At 51.9% G+C, this 20,391-nt stretch overlaps 1 protein-coding gene across 1 annotated transcript in view; it reads right to left on the reverse strand.

Moving 5' to 3' along the window:
• Positions 1-233: 233 nt before the first annotated feature.
• The window catches only part of BRINP2 (BMP/retinoic acid inducible neural specific 2), an 88,365-nt gene continuing 68,207 nt past the window's right edge, over positions 234-20,391 (reverse strand). The window contains exons 3-8 of the mRNA XM_016154375.2: positions 19,885-20,075; positions 18,614-18,822; positions 9,034-9,139; positions 6,182-6,418; positions 3,452-3,674; positions 234-2,445 (exon numbers count right to left, since the gene is read on the reverse strand). Coding sequence (XP_016009861.1) covers positions 1,329-2,445; positions 3,452-3,674; positions 6,182-6,418; positions 9,034-9,139; positions 18,614-18,822; positions 19,885-20,075 — 2,083 coding nt within the window. The 3' untranslated portion in view covers positions 234-1,328. The remainder of the gene's footprint in view (positions 2,446-3,451; positions 3,675-6,181; positions 6,419-9,033; positions 9,140-18,613; positions 18,823-19,884; positions 20,076-20,391) is intronic.

Consider the following 20,391-nt stretch of genomic DNA (forward strand, 5'->3'; position numbering starts at 1 on the left):
GACAGGCAGATGATCTTCTGGGAGAATTCTGTCTCATTCCATTTCACTCCATTCTTCATTCATTGTCTGTCTCTCCGTCTGTCCGTCCATCCATCCATTCGTCTGTCTGTCTGTCTGTCTGTGTCTCTCTCTCTCTCTCACTCACACATACACACACACACACACACACACACACACACACACACACACACCCCTCACAAACCCAGTTAAAAGAGGCGTGCATTCACTTGTGTACACAATAATGAACCAGCCTTTCACACAGCAGTCTGCACCATCTATAGACACCCATGAGTCACTCACGGAGCATTTAATAAAATATCCAGGCAACCCAGGGGTCCATTTTTTCCCTCTTTTGCTCCCATTTTCTCCCCTAAAAAAAGGCCTTTTGAAAATATATTAAACCAGGTAAATTTTTACTCATATGTATCCTGGAGCAGATTGACAAGGAAAACAATCACAAAATAAATATTTTTGTTTTTGTTTTTAGAAAAGAACATTTCCCTATACATTGTCTCTCTCTAACGTGACGGAGCTGCTGTTTTACGACAGGTGTTGTTGGACCGGGAGCTCTGGCTGGACCGTGAGGGGACATGGGGCAAGCCAGGGTCCGGAAACCAGGGAGGCGGAGGAAGCAGAGGATCCAGAGGGAGGGATGGAGGCAAGGGGCGACGGGGGAAGGGCGCCTGCCCGCCCACGTGGTCTTCGGCTGCTGCCGCTTCTCCTGTTTCCTCAGGGAGCCGGCTTGAGGGGCGGTCAGTGTCCCGGGGCGGGCACAGAAGGGCGGAGTACAAAAAGTAGGGACCAATATAGGGAATCACGAAACAACGCCATTTTAAGAAATCTGCTTAAAAAGATTACAAAAGTGACTCCGCGGAGGGGGCGGGGAGTGGCTGCCCCTTCGTTCTCTTCCCTCCCGCTGCCTAGAATGATAAGAATCACTTTTCAGGATTCGTTGGTTTCATGGTTTGGCTGGTTCTTTTTCTTAATCTCTCCCTTGGCTCCTCTCCTTTCTCTGCGTTCGTCTGAGAAAGCACCGACTCTACAGATGCGAGGCTGCTGAGTCGCAGCCTCCCAGAGGGTGTGTGTGTGCGTGTGTGTGTGTGTGTGTGTGTGTGTGTGTCTGTGTGTGTGCGTCTGTGTGCACACACACAGTGAGTGTATGCATGTGTGCAGGGGCTGTTTCTTTCTCTCCTGCCTGCTTCAGTCTGGGCCCCCAGGTCCCTTCTGCTGGGTGCGGGCAAGTCTCCAGGGAGCGAGGCGAGGGCTCGGATGATCTCTGAACCAGGATTCCTGGTCTCCTCCCGGCCCAGCACCAGGGCGGGACCCCATTAGCTACAGAGTTTGCCTGTCTCATACTCCACGGGGTTTGGCAGCTTGGAATTGAAAGCCCTCAGGGAGGACTGGATCCTGCCCACCTCGTTGTTGGCCAGCTTGAGCCGGTGCCGGAGCAAGCAGGAGAAAAGGTCCAGCCGGACTTTGCCAGGTGGGGAAAGCTGGTTTACCCGGTCCCTAAGCTCTATGAGCTGCAAGAGGGCAGAGTCCTGGGAACCTTGAGTGTATGGGTAGTCCAGCTGGAGAATTAAGTCCCGGATCGCATCCGGGTCAAAGGGCAGGCTATAGCCGAAGACCTGCAAGGTGTTGATTTTCATGTAGCCCAAGTTCTTGGAGGGATCCGTCATCTCCAGGGGCTCGTAGTAGATTGTCTCGTTGGAGCTGTCATCCAGGGACTTGATTCGGCTCCGTAGGTAAACATGGACTGTCTCAAAGAAGGTCTTCCACCTGTTCCCCAAGGTGATAGTCCAGTTTTGGCACTGGGCAGCTGCGTCCACGTTAGTCCTTTCCCAGTCAGGGAAGTGGCCCTCACTCACGGGCATGAACCAGCTCTCAGAGTGGCTGCCCCCGAAGGGGTTGACATAAATGGCCATGACAGGCTCCAGGGTGCTGTTCTTGGTGAGGCAGATCTGCAGGGACAAGGCCAGCATCACGTGCACCAGCCCGGGCTTGTACTTGTTGCTCTTCAGGGTGAGCAGCATGCGCTTCCGCCAGGACGGGTCGAACCAGCTGCCCAGGCGCATGTCGTTACTGATGAAGATGGAGTGCACCTCGATGCGGCTGTCCCGCTTCTGCAGCAGGTACTTCAGCTCCAGGTCCTGCAGGTCTGTCTCCAGCCCCAGGAAGCTCTCGAGGGACTCGGCCACCTCCGGCCGGCACAACCCTTGGGCCAGCACGTAGCCCGGGTTGCAGCTGCCACAGCGCGTGCTGTTGTCCGGAGCACAGTGGGCGCACGCGGGCCCCTCGCCCAAGGCGCAGGGGATGGGGCCCTGGCAGGAAGACTGGTCGTAGGGGCAGGTGCAGCTGTGGCTCTGCTCCAGGAAGGTGCCGGGGAAGGCGCTTTCTCCGCAGTAGAGGAGGGACTGGATTCGGTTCCACCAGTAGGACAAGGACCTTTGGGAGAGGGGATAAAAGGGAAGCCAGAGTCATAGGAAGCCACGTACTGCTGTCTTCCCTGAGGGTAGCAGGACATTGACTAACAGAAAGGAAGGTGATGAGGAAGGTAGAAGCCAAGGTCTCCGAGTGATGGAAACCCTACTCTACCAATCCGGAAAGACCGAGTAGGGCCTGGGCTTGGGGCCTGGGTCTGCACTAGAAGTATTTGGCATCAACCTGTAGGAGCAGCCAGGCTTGTCCCTCCCAGGTCCCACCTCACTCTCTCATTCAGCAGCCCCCAGAAGCTCTCCGACATCTTTTTAATCTAGTTTTCAGCCTTCTGGAAAAGGTCTTCTAACAACGGGCTCTTCGAACTTTCCAGCGTCATGCCAACTTCTTCCCCACTGCCTTCCTGGGGAGGCTCTTCTCTCTGGCCTTTGCTTCTCCCTGACTAAGATTTTGATTTATGTTCCACAAACGTGAATTTAAGTGGCTGCCACATAATTATAACTTTCTAGTTTTTATGTTCCCATATATTTATTAAATCTTCCAGATTAATAAATATCCCCCACAGCTTAATGCTAGCACATGCAGTGTGAACTGAATCAGACGCACGCACGAAAGGATGAAGGAGTAAGTGCCCAAGATGACTCGGCCCCGCTCTGTCCCCGAGGGTGTGGGAACTCAGCCTTCCTTCCCCGCGGGACTCGGATGTGTTTGTATTTCTCATCCCATGGAGTATTGACTCCACCTCTTCCTTTCCTAAAATACTTATTAACATGGACATAGGTGAGAATTAGAGTATTACTACACTAACATAGGAATCTCCCGTCGTTTATATAAGAGTAAAATTGGCCTCTCCTTTTCGCCGTGCGAGTAGGTCAAGGTAACAGGAGAACCTGAAAGGCTGAATGTGGAGCTCTGCTCACGGATGTCCGGGGTTGGACAATCCGGGTCCTCCCCGGCCACAGCGGTCGGGGAGCGGGGGGTGCAGTGCCGAGCTCTGGCACCAGGGGACGCTCACCTTGCCTTGGGCAGGCGGAAGCGGGGCTGCCGGTGGCAGCGCTTGCACAGGTTGAAGAGCCGGCGGACGACGCGCTGGGTCTTCTTGAGCAGCGCGCTCAGGCTGTCTCCCAGCTGCTGGTAGCGGTGCTGGAGGCTGCTGTCCGTGGCCCAGAACTGGGCGATGGCTGTGCAGTTCAGGAACCTGTCGTCAGGCAGCCTTCTCAGCAGGGCCTGGAATTCCTCTGCGGGCAGGGACACAGGGCTGAGCCGAGGGCGAGCGGGGCAGACCCAGAAGGGGCAGGCAGGCGCCCACCCCCCAAACCCAGCCGGCCCTTCAGAGCCATTGAATGCAGAAGGAGCCTTCCCCTCCGCTCTCCCGGGCCCTTTATTTATTTTTTGATAGCTTTATTGAGAAATAATGAACATTTCATAAACTATTACTCAGGATTCTTTCTCATCTCTCCTGTCCTTAACATGCTCCTGAACTTCGAAACAGTTCTCTCACCATCTAAGGGGCCAGAGGGCCTTCTTATGCCAGTGGCCTTGGGACACATCTCTTCTCCTCTTCGTACCCCCTCATAAGTCATTGACAACACTCTCAGGCCAGTCTTCGTCAGCAACGCCACACACACACCCTCGCGGAAAATGTGAGGCACTCATGGAGGTGAGCGTTCACGAGGCCAGAGAAGGTAGAGAACTCAGCTCAGGTAGCTTTCCACAAGCCTTTCAGTCTCTGAGAGCAGCCTCCCCTGTCCCCATCCTTCTCTTTGACTCTGGGGTACACTTTTTTTCTTTCGAGCTTTGACCCACAGCCAGTACCCTTTCTTTCCTGTAGCAAATCCAGAAGCAACGTGCTTTCTGGTTCTCAGCTCCTACTGCAACTCTGAGTTCTGAGAGCTTCCCGGCACAGCATGTTTTCTGAACGCAGGCTCAGGTCTCTGTCCATGGTCCTGATCTTACTGGGGACCTGCCACCCCCTAGTCTGCTGGTGAAGGTGCTGAGACTCCATTTACTCGTTCACGGTAACTTATGGTGCTGAAAACCCAAAGTCATTTCCCACACATTTAAGGGTTATCAAGCATATCCCTACAGTTACCAAAAGCAGCTGGGTGGAGGACTGGAATGTGATATTCTTCTTAGCTGCTAATGCCTTGTCTGGGACTTGAAATGACAGTGCCTGGAGCCTCACCTTATTCTGATTTCCCAAGCACCCAGTTCTGTACTCCCACCCCCGCCCCCCACCCCAAGAATGCCGGAGAATCACCCCTAGTAATGAAGCTCACAACTAGCATGTGCATACTTCTCCTTATGAAACATTTAAGCATACAAAAGAGTATGGAGAATAACAGGATAAGCTCCCATGTGCCGGACACCTACAATTTGGCATTTTGCCATATTGGCTTCAGACTTTTTTTTTTTTAGGAAATAAAGCAAAGGAAATATGCTTGAAGACCCCAAGTTTTTGCTTCATCTCCATCTAATTGTAACCATTCTTGGATATTACTTTAATCATTATCACATTTTTTAATGTTTTCCACAAATGAGAAATATTAAATATCATTTTAAAACATCATGTAAAAAGTATTAAGCATGTATTATATTTAATAAATTATTATACTACAGCATTAGATATAAATGTTATAGAAATCTAAATACATACACAATACATAACCTTTTTCATCTTGCTTTGTTTTATCCAACATTATGTTTTTGAGATATATCCACTTAACTACCATTCGGTTAGTACTGAACATGAATATACTATGCAGAGTTCTTTTTATATTATGTGATCTAAATTATCCCATAAAGCCTTCCATCCATCTGTTATTCTTACTTTCCATCTTTAACAGATGAGGAAACAGGCACTGAGAAGCTGCATGGCCCATCCAAGGTCATAGAGCTGGTCAGTAACAGGGTGTCTCAGTCTTTTCAGCTGCTGTAGCAAAATGCCACAGGCATGGTGGCTTGTGAACAACAGAAATTTATTTCTCACAGCTCTGGATGCTGGAAGGCCAAGACCAGGGCTCCAGCACGGTCAAGTTCTAGTGAAAACCCTCTTCAAGGCTGCAGATGGGTGACTTCTCACTGTGTCCTCATGCAGTAGAAGGAGTGAGAAACCTCTCAGGGTCTCTCTTTTCGGGGTTCATTAATCCCATTCATGAGAGCTCTCCCTTCAGGACCTAATCACTTCTCAAAGCTCCACCTCCTAATACCATCACCTTGGGCGTTAGATTTTCCACATATGAATGTGGGAGGAGGAGCAGGGATATAAACATTCCGACCTCAACACAGAGCAAGGATGCAAAACCAAGTCCTCGGAATCTAGGTCTCAAGGTAACACTGATGCTGGTTATACCAACAGCCAGCAACACTAAGCATGTACTGGGTCTCCTAGAATTGTTGATGCACTTTATTCTTTCAGCAAATATTTGTTGTGCATCTTACTTGCAAGTGCTGTTCTAGGCACTGTGGATTCTATAGCAAACAAGACAGACAAATCTGTGCCCTCGATTACATATAGTGTAGCTTATAAAGTCCTTAAAACACTTCTCTTTGGTAGGTTCTATGTCCATTTGCATATAGAACAAAGAGAAACAACTTGACACTCCATGGAGGTAGAATCTGCTTGAGTCACAGTGACCAGAAGTCGCTGAGCCAGAATCCCAGCTGAGTTCCCCATGATCTCGCCCTCTACTTCACAACCACCTCCCATTGACAGGGAGGGAGCCTGGGACAACCAGCTACTCACCCGACTCCTCAAACTGCCGGTTGTGAGTGGCCCAGGATTCCTGGATCTGCAGCAGGCTGGTCTCCATGGCCTGGATGTCGGCATCAGGACAGTTGCATTCTGGGAAGGTGGGGCCACACTCGCACCAGCAGTCATTCTCCTTGCAGACGAGCTCCCCCTCAGAGCTGCAGGTGATGTAGCTGAGCGCCGCAGTCACGAAACGCTCCCGCAGGTGCTCAGGTAGCAGCACCTGCAGACCTAGGGAAAGGGCTGGTCAGGGAATCCCCAGGCAGAACCAGCGGGGACTCAGTTTCCCTCACCCAAGCCTGCGGGAGCCCCAGCTGGGGTTCTGCTGCCTAGTGCATCCCAGGCCTGAGAACGGTCACCCCAGGGCCTGATCTTGCTGAGCTGGTTGGGAGAGAGGGCTGCCTCAGTGACCAGTCAGAGAGGATCCGAAAATGCAAATGAGGAGCATCAAAGCCCGAGGCTTTGTCGAACCCCTGATATCAGCCAAATCGAGAGCGTACATATCACATGAACGGGCTTATCGGCTACACGTCAGCATTTCTAGGATGGAAACAGGAAGATGTTTCAGATAAAAGAAGAGCTTACAGCTCTCATGGGGGAAGAATGAAGTCTTGATGGGCTTTTTGCTTTGCCTCTGATAGCCATCCTGTTTCTAGCTTCACTGCAATTAGCAGCAGGCATCCTAGGACGTTACCAAATGCTTATCCTCCTGGGCCTCCCACCTAGCCCTGGTTTGGAAGTAGGGACCTGTAATGTGGGTACGTGGTGGCGTGTGTGGAAGGTATACCACACATATTCTCATCTACGATCTCAAGCATGAGATCATACTGTGGTCAGACTAAGGCTCTAGCGAGTGAGGAAATCCAAGCCCAGTGACCTCAGGGACCTGCCCGAGTCACAGTACTAGTGAAGTCGGCTTGCTGTCAGACCTTGCCCTTGTCCCATCTGGTCTCACTGAATAACTTGAACTGGTTGCCCCATCTCACTGTGACTTAACTCTTGAGGACATTTGAAAGTAGGGTAGTGATAGACACCCCAAGGCCGGTCAGGCCTGCAGAGAGATGAATGGCTCTCAGCTCTCTTGTAATTAGCTGCCTTTGATCTTGGATGTAATCCACTAAAGCTTGACTTTCCCCGCCCATGTGGAGTGGATGTTAGTTTACCACTAGGAGAACATACTCCTAATTGGCTTCAAGCCACACAGGGTGGCTGTTGCAAGTGTAGCAGAGGATGAACAAAGGGCAAACATGTCTTTGGGCACAGCCTGGAAGGTTCAGGGTCAGACCTGCAGGAGGCTCCCCCATAGGGACACTGTGAGACCCCGTGCCAGGAGAGTGAGGGACATGGGGACTTCTGGCTAGGATGAGCCCCCATTTCCTCAAATATCTGCCAGCTCTTTATTTTCACACTCTTGACCTTGTCCTTGGCAAGAAATCCGGGAGCCCAAAGCGTGTGTCGCAGCCTCGGCAGCCCTCTGCCTGTAACGTAGATTTGCAGCAGCAGTGGCTATGCGGCCGCCTGGGCGAGATTTACCTCTCATTCTGATCTGCTCCTGAGTGTTCCTGGCCCGACTGCGCGCCCACAGTGGTGCCTGAGCAGCCCTCCCCGCACGCCCTGCGCACGGGCCGGCTCTCAGCCCTCACCCTCTGCAGGTTTGTTCCTTTCACCTCCCCCACGTCTCCCTCCTCCTCCTCCTCACGTTTCCCGTCGCTATGAAATAAGTGCCTTGAGCAATGTCTGCATGACTGATGGGCTATAAAATTAAATGGCATAAACTATCTCCAAATGAACCACCAGGCATTCTGAACTTCACTCATCACTTATTTCCAGACGCAAATCCGGCCCATCCAGGAACACGGGAGAAGAGGGATGCTGACTGCGTCAGGTGCCTCTAAATAAAGGGGCCTTTTACACCTCTTTATTATCTATGCCTGATTCCTAAGGTATTTATGGGTCGCATCTGGCTCAGATTGCCTGGAATTTGTAATCGTAGATCCTGGGTGAGGGCTATTGATTTTATAATACCAAGACAATAATATCTTAAGCAGAGTTCAATTCGGTTAGGCCTTAAGAAAAATGAACTTTTCCCACTGCCAGGCGGCTCTGTCTGAGTCAGCTTGCATAGCGCCCCCACAAGGATGCTATGTGTGTATGTTGGGGGAGGGGTCAGGGGACAGAGAGCAGGAGCAGAGAGCCACCCCGAGTCACCTGGGCTCCTGACCTTGTGGAGCTCCCTTTCCTTTCACTTTCTTGTTCCCCTGTTTTCCTGTTTCACGTTTCCTATTCCATCCCCAGTCAAGGTTCCCGTTCTCTCAAACTCTTCTCCTGGCTGTGCCCCACCCCCTGGAAAACTGCAGGATAATAGCAGAAAGCAGGGGCCACTCTCAGGGGGAACCAACGGGTCCACAGTTTGTATAGTTCTTAATTGAGCTAGAGATGGTGGCTCCACAGCCACTCTGCAAAGGCCAGCTGTTCCCAGTGCGTCCTTAGGACATGGCAGAAGGCTCTTTGGGCAACAAAGGAGATCATTGAACTAGGACAAGGCACGTAGGGATGGACATGCTCTTGCTGCAGGACAGTGACAGAGCTCTTGGACTATGAGGGGGAGGGTTTGGGTGGTGACTGGTATGAGCAACGGGTCTTGGGCGCAGGGCAAACCATGCCAGAAGTTTTCACAAGAGGATGATGGACAGTTGTTAAGTACACGCCCCGGAACTCTTGGTAGTTCCTGTCTTAAGTAGGGTTGACCTACTGGGGTGGGTGGGGCTCCCCCCCCACCGCCTTCTTGGTGATCCAAGCCTCTCACTAGATGGGAAAGGCGTGAACACCACCACCGTGCAGCTTACCGAGCAGCTGCACTTTGTTCTCTGGACTCTGCACCAGGACAGAGCTGACCGAGTCCAGGTTGTCGTAGTTGCTGCAGCCCAGAGGGCCGGTCCTGGTCTCCGTGACCTGGAGAAGGAAGGGCAGAGCGTGGATGCCGATAGCAAGGGGAGGCTTTTCCCTTCGCACTTCCCATCTCCCGCCGGCCAGCCTCAGGCTCCGCGTCCTGTCTCTGACTGGCCAAAGGAGTGACCTGTGTCCCCCTCGCCCCAGGAGCGTAAAGCTGCTTTTGGTGTGTGGCTGGCAGCAGCAGGTGTACGTAGTGGGAGCCTTTCAGAGGGAGCCCAAAAGACTTTCTGTGCGGGAGGAGAAAATTCAACTTAGGCAGAGGAAGCCCGTGTTGGGCTTTTAAGCTAGAGTCCCCCCTTCTTCTCCCCCAGAGGAAGACGGGGGGCCAGATGCGGAGGCTGTGAGCCTGCTGGTGAGCCAGCTGCATCCACTTGACACGGTGCTCCCAGGCTTTAGGGATCCCAAAGATGAAAAGCACTCGAGAAATAGGAGTTATGAGTATTACTATTAGTATTAAACATTTAAGTCCCACCTCGGCACTGAGAAGCCCTTTGAGAAAATCAGCCATGGGCTCACTTCATATTTTAATAAGTATATTAAATATACATAAAGTCTTATAGGCATGTAATATTCCAAAACACCATGGAGTCTTTTTAAAATATTATAAAGTTGGCCTATCAGTTTTTCCCTGATGTTTAAAGTATAAGATGAAAAATGGGGAGCTTTACATGCGCCGAAATAATTATGTAATAAGAATGATGGGGACCTGAGGCCCTTTCTTCTCCAGATCTCCGAAGGCTTTGCCAACAATCAATCAACCAATCAACGAGTATTTATTGAGCAGTCACTGTTTCAATTCCATACAATCCATCAGACATCCGTAGAGCGCCTTTCCCAAAGTTCTTCGAGGCGATCTGCACTGACACCTCTGACCCCTCTCCCGGGCACAGTGCTCTGCGGCGGGCATACGGGCTGCCGTTTTCCACCCTCTTCCGCAAGTATTCCAGTCATGTCTGGTTCTCTGCACACCCAAGGCTCCGCAGGGGTACACTCATGTTAATTTGGCCCACCATGTTGTCAGCAGTATCTGGCACATAGTAGGTACCCAACAGATTGGAGAATGTGTGAGTAATAGGTTCCAGGCTTTGGAGGGTGGAAGGACGGGCGCAAAGTACGCATGTTACATGCTCTGTCCTAAAGGAGAATACAACCTGCAGGGGGCCAGGCCCACACACAACTGACTGACTGATGCACATCCAAGTCGAGCAGAAGCCATGCGTCGTGATGAGCACTGGGGAAGGTGCAGATCTGAACAAAGGGAAAACAAGGGAAGAAGTAGCAGAGAAGATGCCACCCGAGTTGGTCCTTGAAGATAAGTAGGAAGTGGGCAGGAAGAGAAGGAAGGGAAAAGTACTCCGAGGAAAAGAAGGGGCAGCATGGTCTAAAACACGCAGGTTCGAACGCGCGTGGTGTGTGTGTCTAGCAAGCTGCTGGTTACCATCGTGAATACCGAGGAATTAAGTGACATTCTTAAAGGGAATTTAGTACACGTGGGCTTAAAAAATACACATGGAACAGAGTAATCAAGTGAGAGAGAGTGCGATACTGACTTGGAAGATAGTGGGGAGAGAGATGGGGAAGATCTTTGTAGCTTAAAGTAGTGAAAGAAGGCTTCCTGGAGGACGTGAGCCATGACTTGGTTCTGAAGGACAGGTAGGGGTGGGAAGGAAGAGGGAGGGAATTGGGAGGAAAAGAGGTGGCTGCAGACAAAGACCAAGCGGCAACGATGGGCATGGTGCTGAGAAGCAGCAGGGCTTAGCCTGAATGAAGAGAGGGGCGAGATGGTGACGGGGCAGGAGCGGCCTCTCCAGAGTTTTCCGAGGTCATCCTCCAAGGCCGTCCCATCTGCCTTTCACAGTAATTCCCTGGGCTAAATCACCACTGTCGGTCTCCACAGCAGGAAACCAGGGTTCGGAGGGTTACAGGGTCCGACGCTGCTGCGTAGTCGACACGGGGTGTTAACTTTCGCGTCCCCAGATGCCAGTTACCTGCCCTGGTGTGTCCTGTGACACGTCAGTGGACTGTGGGAAGCAAAGTGAGTCAAACCCCTTCAGATGACATTGCTCTTAAAAACGAATGTTTCCAACAGCCCAGTGCCCTGAACACATGGCAGTGATCTCCCTTCTCTGCCATATGCAAAACGAGCTCTACAGCCTGAGGTTATAGCATCCTTATGTTACGGACCGGAAACCGAGGCCAGGTAGGGCGCGTGCCTTATTCAAGGTCACACAGCTAGTCACCTGCAGGGCTAGGATTCGTTAACTCATTCTTTCATTCACTCACTTATTCATGTAGCCAATACCCACGGAGCAAGCAGAGCTCACAGTGAGCGAGCCACGGTCGCCGCCATAGGAGTTTATAGATCAGCGGAAACGCGTTTCCTGGCCCCCCGAGTTCTGCCTTACACGCGGGCCCGCCTCCCTCCACAGGTGGGCGCTGGGTGCTGAACCGCGTCTCTGTGCTGAGTTGGTGGTGAGCTGCCAGACTGCCGTGGGAAGTCGGGTGCTGCCTTATTTCAAAGCGAAGCCTCCTCTGTCTGTAGGGAGTAACCGTCTCTATAAGAGCCGTGGCTACAGACAAGCCCCCCTGTTCTGGAGAGCCTGCCCCTCTGTGATTGGGGTGGGCTGAGGGCAGTGTGGGATGGCAGGTGAGCTGTTTGGGAGACGTGCCTGTCCCCTGCTGCAGGTGAGCCGGCCAGCACGCTGTCACAGAGCTCATACTGGGTTTTCCATCCACTCCCCGCTGAGGTGGTCACTCAGCAGCGTCAGGTCCAGGCAGGGAGGCAGCTACGCACCTGTGGGAGCAGGACGAGGCCCAGGGAGGAAGGCAGCGCAGCCACCTCCTCTCCGTCGCCCCAGCACTGTCCCTCCCTCCCTCCGCCAACTTGTCAGTGTCCCGGGCCCCTGGAGCTCTTTTATGTGCTTCACTCTGCTATTTCCAAAGGTCAGATCCATGAGGGGACAGCCAGTCAGGCAAGTCATTGCAGGGGCGTGAGCAGCTTCGCTTTGTTGGTTGAGGCGCACAGTAGGGATGAGGAAGAGACCAAGACGGTGACACCCACCCTCATTTCCCGTGAGAGGGACGATCCGGGTCTCCAGGGGTGAGGAAGGCCCACTCTGGTTTCGCTAGACCCCAAAGTCCTTGCTCTTCCTACCGCTATTCTGCTCTGAGCCCCTCTGTCCTCCTGAGACAGGTGGGGGGAGAGGGCTGGGAGACTCGACAAGTAGGATGGCCAAGTGACGAAAGCCCAGAGTCCCGCAGAGCTGGTCGGTCCTGAGAAGCCTGCCCTTTCCTCTGTAGGAGAAGCGGACGGCAGGTCCCACGGATGGTAAAAAGGAACCCAGAGAGCTAATGGAAAGTGCAGTTCACTCAGGCGCACTTCAGAGAGCATCCCAGATAAGCTTCCAGAAAGGGAGAATAATTGTGTGCTAATTGGTCTGTTGACAGAGACCAGCCTGCCATCAGAAAGCTCTGATGGATCTCAGGTTCATTAGCACACCCAATATTCCGTAAACACCAGACCATTCGAACCCCCATTCCAGCCAGCCGGCTCTCCTCTCCCGCCCTTCACTTCTGCCGGCTGCTCTCGTCCTACCTAGCGGGACACCTGCGAAGCGAAGGGCATGTAAAATGGGCTTCTAATGGCGGGAGAGCAGGGCCCATGGTGCGGGTGCTCAGAAGAGCTGCCAACAGAGTCCCAGGCTGCCGTGGCAAGGAGTTCCGACAGGTGTTTTAAGGGCGCTTTGTGAGAACCGCGCCTTCCTGGGGTCCGCCTGGACTTCTGCGGGGGTTCTGTGTGGTCAGCTCAGGAGCATCTCAGGCCCTCCCCACCAAGCTCCTCCTCAGCCTTCAATTAAACACAGGGTGAGCCACAACTCAGGCGCGTCCCTGCCACCCCTTATGGCTCTGATCCTTTCTCGGGAATGACGGACAGGGTGGGCGTGTGTTTAGCCTTTTACAGTGTGCAAAGTGTTTTCATGTGAACTATGGTATTCAGTGCCACTCGAACTCCATGGTGAAGTCAGGGGTGGTGATCACAGTATTTATGGACAGGACGGCAATGTGCTCACAGATCAGAAAAGGTCCCAAAGCAGGGACCTAGAGCCCCCCACGGTGCCTTGGCCCTTTGGTTACTGTCAAGGGGGGAACAGGGGCTTCCAGGGGAGGGGTCAGGTGGTTAGGGCGGCGCACAGGTGGTTGGCGTGAAGACTTTTTATCAGCTGGTATGGAAGTGTTTTAGTATTTTAATAACCGTGTAGCCACAGTAGCTGAATATGAGCTTTGGATAAAAGTAAGTCAAACAATTGCTAACTGCATGTTAAGTTAAGGACTTCTCAAGGTCATAGAAACAGTAAGCATCAAGGCTGAAACTCAATCCCAAATCTTCTCGCTTGAGTAAGTTTGTTTTTCACCGTACCATGTAGCCTGCCTTCACCTATCAAGCATCTTATTGAGTGTCTCACCACTTGTCAGACACTGTGAAAGGACCCGGAACTGGACGCATGCTCTGAGCCCTCCGTCACGGTGGGCACGAGGAGGCAGAGAGGGGGAGGCAGACAGCTGCAGCGGAATGTGACGAATCCAGCACTAGAGGTGCGTGCTGATCAGGATAAATCTTGCCGCACAGGGCGACTGCAGTGGGGTCTCAGAGAAGTGTGCCGGCTAAACAGAAGGTGGCAGAGGACCTCTTTTTCTGGGTTAGTGAAAAGAATTTGCTAAGATAGAGTGAGAAGTAAGAGTGCACACCAGCTTAGAGAAACAAGAAACAGGTAGATTTGCTGGAGGATCTTCCTTTCACGAAGGCTGAGCAAGTGAGCAGAGCCCTTCCCCGCCACCCGCTTCTGCCCAGAGTGACGACCATGCTAGAAGCCAGCTCAGGTGCTACCAAGGCATGTCAGAAAGTTGGTGGCAGGTGCCACAGCACCGACACACATGTTGGCTGGAAAGGATGTCTTCCCGTCTACTGGCTACCTAGATCTGTAAGCGTGCTAAGTGTGTCAGAGCGAAGAACACCTCCAGAAGCAGAACACAAAGCGGAGGCCAACTCTATCCAGCAAGCAGGGCTGAGGGATGGGTTGCCAACACCCCCTGTGCTCCTTAGCTTGGCGGTGTGTCCTCGGACAGGTCACGCAGGTCTCTAGACCCCACTAAGTTATGTAGAGATGAAGGCTTGGAGGAGTGAAGGTGCGAGAAAACACTAAATGTTTTCCTGTGGTTCTCTGAATTACTTTCCATGGGGAGAATGCTTTGCATTCCTCAGCAGAGAAGCTCCAGGTCGGTCAGCCCCGCGGAAGCTGAATGGCCATCTCACATTCCATGTGTGATTGGAGGAGGTCCAAAGAGAGGCTTCTGAGGATGGTGGCCTTGAGGACATGGGCAGTGTCTCTAGTTCCAGAAAGTGTATATCCACAGGCACTATCAGTAGATGTGGTTTGGGGTGCCTGTCACCTCTCTGCAGCCCACAGAGTTTACGGAAGAGGCGGGTCCAATAAGCCATGGTTGAGGCTATGCAGCCCCCATTCTTTGCGTTGGACTGGGATGGACTCTGAAGCAGATGACTCGAGATCTAGAGCAATCTCTTAATTACTCTAGAGAATTTAGACCCACGGCACTGGGAATAAAAAATTTAAAGGGCGATTGTGGACACTTACAAAATTCAGAATAAATGATTATCGAGCACCAGGCACTGAGAATGCAACACTGGATAGTAGAGTGGTCCCTGCACTGCCGACACTGGCTGAGAGATGAAACAGAAAGATGATATTCAGTCAGGCCCAGAGTCAGCTCCAGAACCAGGCGCAGCTACGTGTAAGCTGAAGTCGTTGGTACACAGAAGAGTCCGGAATAGATAGAAGCAAGAACATGGGCAAGAGATGCAGGTAGATGAAGCAGGTGGACATGAAAAGGTAGAGACATGTGTTCTAACAAGAAACAGAGGGAGGAACCTGGGAACATTACTGTCCTTTCGTAAGCCCCATGTGTCTGGATTGGGTCTTGTGTCTTATTCTTGGAGATCTGTGATATTTGTCACCAAAGTCGTCTTAGTAAGCCATCTTTATTCTCAAGCTACCTTGAGTAGATTTGTTTCTTTCCACTAAACATACTCATATGCCCTTGCCCACATACTGAGAAGACCCTAATCCATGTGGAAAATGGGGTCAGCGACTTCATTCATTCATTCATTCATTCACTCACTCACTCACTCTAGAAACCTTTATCCATTACCCATAACGTGGCAAGCTCTGTACTCTCCCTGGGAGCCAATAGTAAAGAAGACCTGGTTCCTCCCATGAGGACCTCATAGTCTTGTGTTATCTAGCAACTACAGTTCAGCTGGTAAGCCCTATCAAAGAGGCATGTGCTTGGAACACTGAAGAGGGCCATTTAACTACCTTGGGAGTCAGGAAGGTCTTCATAAAAGTTACCTGTTTGAGTTGGGCAAAGAAGGGTGAAGAAGAGTCACTCAGGTGAATAGGTGAGAATTGCAAGCAGAGCGAACAGCAGGTGCCCAGGGAGGGAGACGCGAGCGCCTGCTCCGTTTGAATAAAGACTAGGAGATAGGACTGGATCGCATGGTAGAAGCGATAAGTCACTTACGTTAGCGGGTGAGAAGGAAATGGGTCGAGAAGGGATGCAACTAGAAAGACAGCAAGAGTCGATCTTCGACGGCTTTATACTTTTATTAAGAAAAGGAATCATCCCTTTTCAATCTCCGATTGTGCCGTCGCTCATGCTCTCCATACATGTTCTTATTTGATCTTCACAGAAATCCGTCAAGGTAGAAGTTATTCTAACTGCTCAACAATTTTAGGATGAGCAAACTGAGGTTCAGAGATGGTTGATAACCTGTCCAAAGCCCTGCTGCGAGCAGTGGCGGAAATCAGACCCCTGAGTTCGAACCTGTGTTCCTTCCATTGCGTCACACCTGCCGCCCTGGCTGGGGCACGTGGCTTGGGCTCTGTTCCATGTGCAGTCAGAAGCCATTGAAGGAATTTGGGCATGGGGATGACGTGAGGTGATGGTTCGCACCCGTGCGAGCAGCGCGGAGGGTGAATCAGGGCGAAGCGCTGCGAATGGGGGCTGGGAGTCTAGTTAAGAAGATAATGCAAGAAGATCCGGTAAGAGTCAGAGGTGCTGGATTAAGGGAATGGCAGCGGCATGAAGGATGGCGAAGAGCAAGCTCAAGATGCATAAGGGGGCGATGAGAGCGGTGGACGAAGGAATCTAAGTCAGGCAAAGAGGGGAACGAGGCCACCAAGGGGCGGTTGAAAGTGAAAAGTTGCTCAAACAATAAGAAAGACCATCAGCAGGCTCACCGAGTTGTGGGTGCAGGTCTGCCTTTCGTATCTGGGCAAGACCAGTTCCTGAAGGGGCCCGAACGGAGAAAGGGACTTCCACAGAGTTCTGTCTTCCTGGTAAAACCCACCCCATGCTGCTCACATTACTCTTTCATCTCCTAAGATACCAGCTTCCCAAATGTACCCCAAATCCCTGTCTCCGTGAATCACCCTCCTCTCTCTGATGCGCGCTTCCGCTCCTCCTCCTCCTCGTTGCGGTCTACTGACGTGCTTCACAGCTCAGCGCTAAGGCCGCCTTCCCGCCACACTCACTCCTCGAGTGATCGCGTCGCATCCTTTCTCATGGGTTCAAATGCCAACTACGCATGCGTGCGTATTTGTATGGCGAATTTATACCTCCAGTTATGGCCTTTCTCTCGAAATCCTGGCGTTTATATCCAGCTGCCTGTTAGACATTTGTACTTGGATGTCTAATAGAAATGTCAAGTTCACTGTGTCAAAAACCAAACTCTCGATTTACCCCTTTCAGATCTGCACCTCCCCCCACCGCCCGGTGTTTTCGTTCTTAGTAAGTGGAGTCGCCGTTATCCAGTTTCCCAGGCCCCAAACCTTGCTGTTCATCTTGACTCCTTTCTTCTAGTTCATTGGCTAATCCTGTAGGTTCTGTCATCAAAATACATTCCGAATCTGCCAACTCCTCACGCCCTCTTTTCAGCCAGCTTGGTCCTAGCAAGCCGCCATTATTTCTCACCTGGACCGCCGCAGCAGTCGCTAATCCGTGATGCCCTCGCGGTCTGGCTCCCTCTCCAGCGACAATGCCACGCGGTGCCCGCCTCGGATGCCCAGCACGCTCCCGCTGCGGGGCGGTTGCCCGAGCTCCTCCCTCTGTCTAAGTTCTCTGCCTCGAGACTCCCATGCGGCCCGCTCCCTGCCTTCATTCCAATCTCTGCTTAAATGACATTCCTTCAGACGCGTCTTCCCTAAAGTGCCATATCTCCAGCATGCTCCGTCCTTTCCCCTGGCTTCATTTCTTCATACCATGAATCCCACCTGACATTACGTATTTATTTAATTATGTCTCCACCACTAGGATTTAAGCTTCAGGAGATCAGGGGCTTCCTTTGTTTTGTTCGCTCTTGGATTCTCAGTACCCAGAATCATGCCTGACATATAATAGGTGTTCAACAAATAGTTATTGAATGATAAATAAATGAAGAGAGGGAGCTTCCTTGTGAGTTTTCGGTGGGGTAAAAGCAGGATCTAAAACCAGATTGATGTCTACTTAACCACTCTAACTTTATGTTTAGAATTTTATAATCCAGCATCCTCAAGTACTTTTACTAGTCTTCTCTTTCCTAAAACAATATGAACTTTCCCAGAACTCTCCTAGATGTAAGGAGAAGAGGTCATAGTTATTAAAGTTACAGCAATATTGATCTTTTTCAAGCATAAAAGATCACATCACTCCTCCGCTTAAAACTCTCTGGTTGTTTTCCATTGCACTTGGGCTTTTTAAACATTTATTTATCATGGCCCTGCAACCCGGCTCCAGCCCACTTCCGAACCTCTCCCTGTACCGGCGCCTTACTTGTTCATCTCTCTGGAACGACCACAGCCTTCTCTGTGTTCCGCCGAGGCACCAAGCGGGTTCCCGCCTCAGGGCCTTAGCACTTACTGTCCCTTCCGCCTGGACACTCTTCCCTCGGATCTACACACAACTGGCTTCTTTTCATTTCAGACCTCACCCTCAAAATCAAAACCCTCCCCTGACTCGTCTGGCAAATATTAGCGGCTCCCTTCTCTCACACAGGAAATCTGCACCTTTTGATCTGTGTTTAATTTACGTCAGGATCTGAAATTATTTCGTCCATGTTTACTCGCTCATTATCTTCATACCCCACTAAAAATATAACCTCTGGAGAAGAAGGAACCTCGTCTGCCTCTCGCTGTGCTCCCTCGGCGGGCGCCGGCCATAGAGCAGATGCTGCATTGGTTATTTGCTGCAGAGAAAGACCTGGACCACGTTTCGGGCTGGTGGTGCCTCCTTCACAGTGCTTCCCTCCCACTTCAGTCGCTCAGGCCTGGCGGACTCGGAGCTGTGTAGGACTCTGGCCTCCCCCTTGGCTTCTCTCTGCCTGTCCCCCAGCCCCTCTCCCAGTACCCACCAGGCTGTTACCTTGATGGCCCCTGTGGCTATCTGGATGTGGTGCAGCCGGCGCAGTGTGCTCTCTCTGTCGATGAAGTAGGAGGCTGCCAGCTGATGCAGGGTCTCGAGGGACACGGCAGAGCTGTTCCCACTGGCGCTGACGACGGGGGCACTTCCTGCTGTCTCTGTCTTCCGGCTCAGTTTCCGCTTATCCACAAAAATGGTCAGGGACTCTTCTCCTATAGCAAACAACATGGGCTCATTGATGAGGCCTTCCGCTCCCTGATCCCCTCCCTATAAGAACATGAAACTCTGGCCAGGTGAGGTGGGGCTGAGAAGGAGCTTGGTCCTACTGCGGACCACCTCTTCCCCATCCCACACCACCGTCTGAATGATCTCACCCGACTGTGCCACGGGATAGCGGGCACGGATGCCCGAGAGTCCCTCCCTTCCTTCGCTCCTGTAAGTCCCCCCACCCCATCCAGTCGATCTGTTTAATATCCTCTATTGATCTCTGTCTCAGGCAATCCGCCTCCGTGGGAGAGATAAAATTCTTTCTCTCGAGTTGTTTATGAGAAGTTGCCATGGATATTTATGTTCCCTCTGAAAGGGCAAAAAGCCTTGAAGCTCAGCCTGCCCCCTGCTGCCCCATCAAACGCAGCACCTACCACGCGGGCAGCTGGCCCGCGACCTTGGACAGCTCCCTCTTTTTATCCCACGGTGAGCTAACTGTTTTTAATCAATCCTGCTTCCTTCTTCCCAGGGCTGAGAGAACTCTGACCCTCTGGGCTTCCGATTCTCCCCCTGGGTCCCAGGCACAGGCTGCGCCACCCCTACCCGCACCTCCATCCAGCCCAGAATCGTCAGAATTGGTTTCTCTGTTTAGCAGTCTTTATAAAGAGGAAGTGGGAGGCAGGGACTCAGCAACCATTGACTTATTTGCCACAGCAAATACGGGGATGCAGAGAAGCCTCAAGTTACATGGCTCAGTCAGAAGATAAGTGCGAGCACCCCTGCGGGCAGGTGCTTAGTAGGAGGAGCCTGTCTGTCCCCCAGCCTCCTTACCCCACACCCCCTTCTCAGGAGGGTGCGTCTAAGCAAACAGCAATGTTCTGGAGTGAATTTGGATGTCGAGACAATATACTGTTCTCAAAGGCACTGGAAGGAAAAACACTCATCAGACAATAACAGGCCAGGGAAAACAAGAGACCCAGGAAGACAACCGAAGCTCTACTCAGTGCATCTATAAGCTATTTTCAGGGATCTGGCCGTTGGTTCGCATAGGATGCTGATGCGCGTACCTCCAAGAGTGGCAGAGAGTAAGAAGTGAGTGCCGTACTTTCTGATCAGGTTTTCGGTGACCTGCTGCAGGCTGGGCCTCCTCCCCAGGAGGCGGACGTTCCGGATAAACTCCGGGGCAAGAGGCAGTGGCAAACTGAAGAAGTCCTTCCTCTCCAGGGCCAAGTTGTTCACTTTCCAACGTGCGAACTCCCTAGAGGAGAAATCGAGGGATAGGGAAAAGCTCATTGTATTTTGGAGCAGGAGGCAGGAAATCCGGAGCAGGTCGTGTGTCTTCCTCTGCTGGTATCCGCCCACCTCCGCTCTGCCCACGTCTGCGCACGGAGGCTCCCACTGCCTCAGAGGACCTCGGCCGCCGCCTGGCCCCTCATTCCCAGGCGGTGAGAAAGCCCCATCGCGGGTGGCCTCCCTCAGAACTTACTGCCACCAGCTTTGTCATCGGAGAGTGGCCAGACAGCTCATTCAGATAGAGGTACTCACGCTGGTAGTGTATGTAGTAGGGGAAACAA

The sequence above is a fragment of the Rousettus aegyptiacus genome, unplaced genomic scaffold (assembly GCF_014176215.1).
Source record: "Rousettus aegyptiacus isolate mRouAeg1 unplaced genomic scaffold, mRouAeg1.p scaffold_m13_p_17, whole genome shotgun sequence".
Classification (NCBI taxonomy): domain Eukaryota; kingdom Metazoa; phylum Chordata; class Mammalia; order Chiroptera; family Pteropodidae; genus Rousettus; species Rousettus aegyptiacus.